General features: G+C 34.4%; 1 protein-coding gene across 2 annotated transcripts in view; it reads right to left on the bottom strand.

The window, feature by feature from the left end:
• Positions 1 to 3,150: 3,150 nt before the first annotated feature.
• The window catches only part of map2k6 (mitogen-activated protein kinase kinase 6), a 23,560-nt gene continuing 21,796 nt past the window's right edge, over positions 3,151 to 4,914 (bottom strand). For both annotated transcript variants that reach the window (XM_016569364.1, XM_016569363.1), the window contains exon 12: positions 3,151 to 4,574. In XM_016569364.1, the coding sequence (XP_016424850.1) occupies positions 4,497 to 4,574 (78 nt within the window). In that variant the 3' untranslated portion in view covers positions 3,151 to 4,496. The remainder of the gene's footprint in view (positions 4,575 to 4,914) is intronic.

The following is a 4,914-nucleotide window of genomic DNA, read 5'->3' as shown; positions in this document are numbered from 1 at the left end:
AAAGAACAGGGTATCTGCTTGTAAACAAAAACATTTTTTTCTAGCTTCATGCATTCTTTTTTTAAACACTTGAATGTGGATAAGTTTCATAAATAAAAAATAAAGAAATAAACAACATTTTGAACAAAAAGCTGAAAAAAGACTGAATTGGATTCAGAATGATAATCAAAACGTAGATAAAGTTGATCAACACCCCAAAGCTTGACAGTTATTATTACCTCTTCATTGGTCGACATTTTATTCCATAATGTTACATAGTTTTGATGCTGTTTTATTTCTGATGATCGTGTTAGAATACATGTGGAAGCATCTGTTGTTTCGGTTTCTTCTTCACTTGTGTTTTTTGGAAATTCTGTACAGAAGATGTGTACTAACGCCCCCTACCGTATAACAATGAAAACGCGGATTCTAGGAGCACAAGTATACAGTAGCTCAAATATATTTAGACTTTTTCAAGTATAAGTCAAGTATACTTAAATGTCATTTTAAGTATATTTCTGAGAAGAACACGATTAATAAAGGATATATACAACTGGCTTTTGCTAATAAACAAAAGAATGAACATTAATGCAAAGAAGAGCACATACAAAAAAAATGAACTGCTAGTAAGAATCACGAACCGCAACAGTGAGCTAAGGCAAGACTGCCTCAGAAATTATGGCACAAATTTGCAATAATTTCAATGTAATCTTACTCAGAAACATTTTATGAGTCTGAAATCTATTGTGTAATACTGCTGTCCAAGTTTGCATTAAAAGTCGTTTTTTTTAATTGAAAAACATCCTTACTATATTGCAGATAAAACCAGCCAATCAGAAGCGCTCGTTCAGCGGCCTCGTTTCGCTTCGACGGCTTTCAGCCTCACCCTGCTTCATTCCACTACGTTAATAAATCATTAGCTCATCCATGAACATGATTTCTGCCCGAGTCCCGTCGGATTGCATCGGCTGTGGGGATGAAGACCACAACTCCCATGATTCCACACTCAGTCACAGCATCAAACTAGGCATTGTCTCTTTGTTTATTTAGAATGCGCGCCCTCTAGTGGCAAAAATTACATATTGTGCCTTTAAGCAAATCTCAAATGCTTATTTTGCACCCCCCTCTAAAAAAACTTAGATGACTTTTGGACAACCTGTGAAGATGAGTATTGCCTGAGAGAGAGTGAGATGTTGAGTTGGTCATAAGTTGGGTTCTCAGTCCAACTTCTTGTCACATTGACTAAATCAATGGGAAAGTTACCAGTGTGACCACATAGGGCATTCTGGGATGGCAAATCAAGACCACAAAGCTCAGCATTTATTCATCAATTTTCTTAAATGTTAAAAAACATTTAACATTTTTCATAATTTTATTTTATTCAGCAAGGATGCATTAAATGTCAAAAGCGACACTTTTAAAATGTTAAATGCTGTTCTCTTGAACTTTCTATTTATCAAATAATCCTGAAAAAAAAAGTGTCAGGGTTTCCAAAAAAAATTAACGGTTTTCAATATTAGTAAGAAGAAATGTTACTTGAGCACCAAATTAGCATATTAGAATGATTTATGAAAATTCAACTTAGCAATCACATGAATTACATTTTAAATTATATTAAAATAGTTATCATTTGCAATAATATTACTGTTTTACTGTATTTTGATCAAGTAAAATGCAGCCCTGAGCATAAGAGACTTCTTTCAGAAACACTAAAAAAATATTACTGACCCCTTTTGAATGGGAGTCTTAATTTTTGTTGATGCATTAAAAGAAAATGTGTCTATATTAATACAACAACATTTGGCACCAATATAGTAAAATATTTTCTTTTTTAACACAAAGGACATTAATGGTACCCATTTCATAGAATGGCCCTTCTCAATTGAACAAAGATGAAACAGCAGTTGAGAGTAAAAAAAATATATATATAAGGACAAATGAGAAATAAAGAGAATGGTATAGATGAAATATCTCTCTTATTCCACCGGCCATGAAAAATAGCATTTTCAAAGTGCTTGTGCTGGATGTTTTCATCTCATGGTCATGTCCACTCTTTAATGTCTAATGTTATAACATACGATGGCTGGGAACATTCATTTGGACGAATGAAGTAGACGAAGTGGAGAAATTTGGGTGGCATCCAGCGGTCATCTTTTTGAAGAAGGACACTTGAGGACAGAAACTTTCAGAACTACAGAACTAAAAAATGTAAAGTCTGTTCTCACGTGTTTCAGGAGTTCATTGACCATTTTTTAAATTTTTTTGTTGGTTGAATTTTAAGGAAACATGTCCAGGTCACATTTGACTTCAAAAGAATAAAATATTTCAAATAAACAAAATTCAAACAATTTTAGTATATTTTCATATTGTGACAATCCATTTTTATTTTTTAAGTTACTGTTACATTCTTGATTAATTTCATTAAGGTATCTATTATTTTTTTTGCAGTGTAATACTAAAATGCTGCAAATATTTAAGTCTAAGCATAAAGGCAATACAACATATGATAGATTTTTTTTTTTTTTTTTTTACATTTTAACTATTTAAGTGACATTTCATTCACACTGTATAAATGACTTTTTTTGTCATCCAACAAATGTAAAAATAAGGAAATTGCCACAATGGGGGGAGGTTGGTGGTTGGGGGGAAATATGATCCACACATGGCCTTGACAGTTTTCACCCAAATAATGAACTTTTTTTCAGGTTTTGACTATTTAATACTACAGTATACAAATATTATGCACTAAAACTAAGGTGAAAGGAAAATGATTTTTCTGATTTCAGACTGACTGGCCAAAAAAAAATAAAAAAACTCCTGACCATTTTAATGTAGCATATCAAAAAGAAACAGCGAAGATATAAGAGAACTTTTATGTTTGAATCAAACAATATAACGATTACAGGCAAAATAGCAGTGTTATCCATTCCGTATACAGTGGTCACAAGACAAAACAAACAACCAAGAAAGAAAAAAAAAAAAAAAAAAAAAACGCACACACACACACTCATACACATTCATCATCTCCACCTTACAAAAATTATATGAGAATAAAACCAGAAGCCCAGAAAGCAAACAACAGATTCCCCCCACCTGTGGAAAGCAAAGCAAAGCATGTCTTATGACAAAGCAGCGTGGGTTTTGTAGTTTGTTTTAATGTATGTGTTTTTGTTTTTTTTTGTCTATAGAGAGGCACAAAATCAGGCTTCCGAGTCACAGTGAGGCTTTGAAAGAATTATCAGCTACGTGTGTTCAGACTTTTATATAACGCTCACATGCAGACACATACACACGCGTCTCACAAATGACCACACGCTCATACCTGCACACCACCTTAAAATTAAAAAGAAATTGTCAAGTTTCCAAAGAGAAAAACAGCAGTTACAACATATACAGACACTGCAGAACACCTCATTACTGTTAATACATATGCACTGTGTATAATAATAATAATAATAATAATAATAAAATAACAATAATGATAATAATGATAATAATTTCCAGTTGGATTGCAATTGAAAAGAGTGAGAATTTTTTGATTGGCTCAGAACAGAGAGGTCTAGATGTAGCCAACAGACCCAAATTTACCTTGGTTTAGACGAATAGCATATAAAGCACACAAGCGTTTACACCCATTTACTCACACACAGAGTTCATGGAGGGTATGTGAAAAGCGATCTTTTCACTTCTGGCCATTGACATCTGACTCAGGGACAGCTCTATGGGTCTAGACCCTCACTATTACAACAGCATTTATAAACTGATCCGAGATTAGCCTTCAGTGACACAAATGCACCAATCAGTCTTTGCAAATTCAGGGAAAAAAAGATGCTCCATTCATTCACTTTAATAACCATCACTCCTTACAGCCAACACAGAATATCATCCTCATGTACTCATTTAACAAATTCAAGAAATATTTTTGAGTATATATACATATCTAGATAATAGATAAATATATCTATACCACTTTCGCTCTCTTTTTTTTAAATTTATTTAAATCTTTTTTATATTTTTTGAAGAACCGGACGTTGTGGGGGTGGGTAACATTTCTGAATACTTTAAGAATTACACTGAAGTGCCACTGGGGAAACTCAACAGACATCTATAACAGACTCACCTGATGCTAAAACGGCTTTTTGGATTGAGAGGTAAAGCTGGAGGAGGACTGAGATTGAACAATAGATGAAGTTTGACTTGGGACTGTAAAACCTTTTAATGCACATGTATGCACATACAGGCAGGTGAAGAATTCACACACACTCTCGCACAAATGTGCTTGTTCTCACACACGCACCTACACATACATGCACACACACGCTGTGTTGTTGCTAGGAAACGCCCCGCCCACCCTCAGTTTCAGTGTTCTTTCCCCCAGACCCTCCTGTGTGCCTATGCACTGTTGGCTGCTGAGGTGGGCGTGTCTTACAGGTGTTAGTCTTGCTATTGGTGCTTTTTCTGAAATAGTCCCGTCTCCCCCCCGCGGCAACACATCAGTTTTGCTGAGAGGGACGTTCTCAGTCCCCAAGGATGCTCTTCACAAAGCTAGCGACGTCGGTGTCTTTGGAGTCATGGAGGGTGAAAAAGGGATGTTGCTGGGTGCGGAAAAGATTTTAAATGTCAATACTGTGCTAAATTTATGTATATTTCAATGCAAAATTATTTTTTTTAAATTGGTGCATTACACAATATTAGGTATTAAGTGCAGTACACAAATAACATGGACATGAATAAAAAAATAAAAATGCTGCTGCAGAGTGGAATACATATGTTATGCACACATAACAGATTAATTTTTCTAATTAAAGACCTAGACAGTGCACAATATATTTTTTCAAAAAATACTATATATATATATATGCACACACACACATATATATATACACACACACAGAGAGAGAGAGAGAGAGAGAGAGAGAGAGAGAGAGTATATAT

Source organism: Sinocyclocheilus rhinocerous, unplaced genomic scaffold (genome assembly GCF_001515625.1).
Source record: "Sinocyclocheilus rhinocerous isolate Xijiao unplaced genomic scaffold, SAMN03320098_v1.1 scaffold411, whole genome shotgun sequence".
Taxonomy (NCBI): domain Eukaryota; kingdom Metazoa; phylum Chordata; class Actinopteri; order Cypriniformes; family Cyprinidae; genus Sinocyclocheilus; species Sinocyclocheilus rhinocerous.
This window is presented reverse-complemented; position numbering and strand designations above follow the sequence as displayed.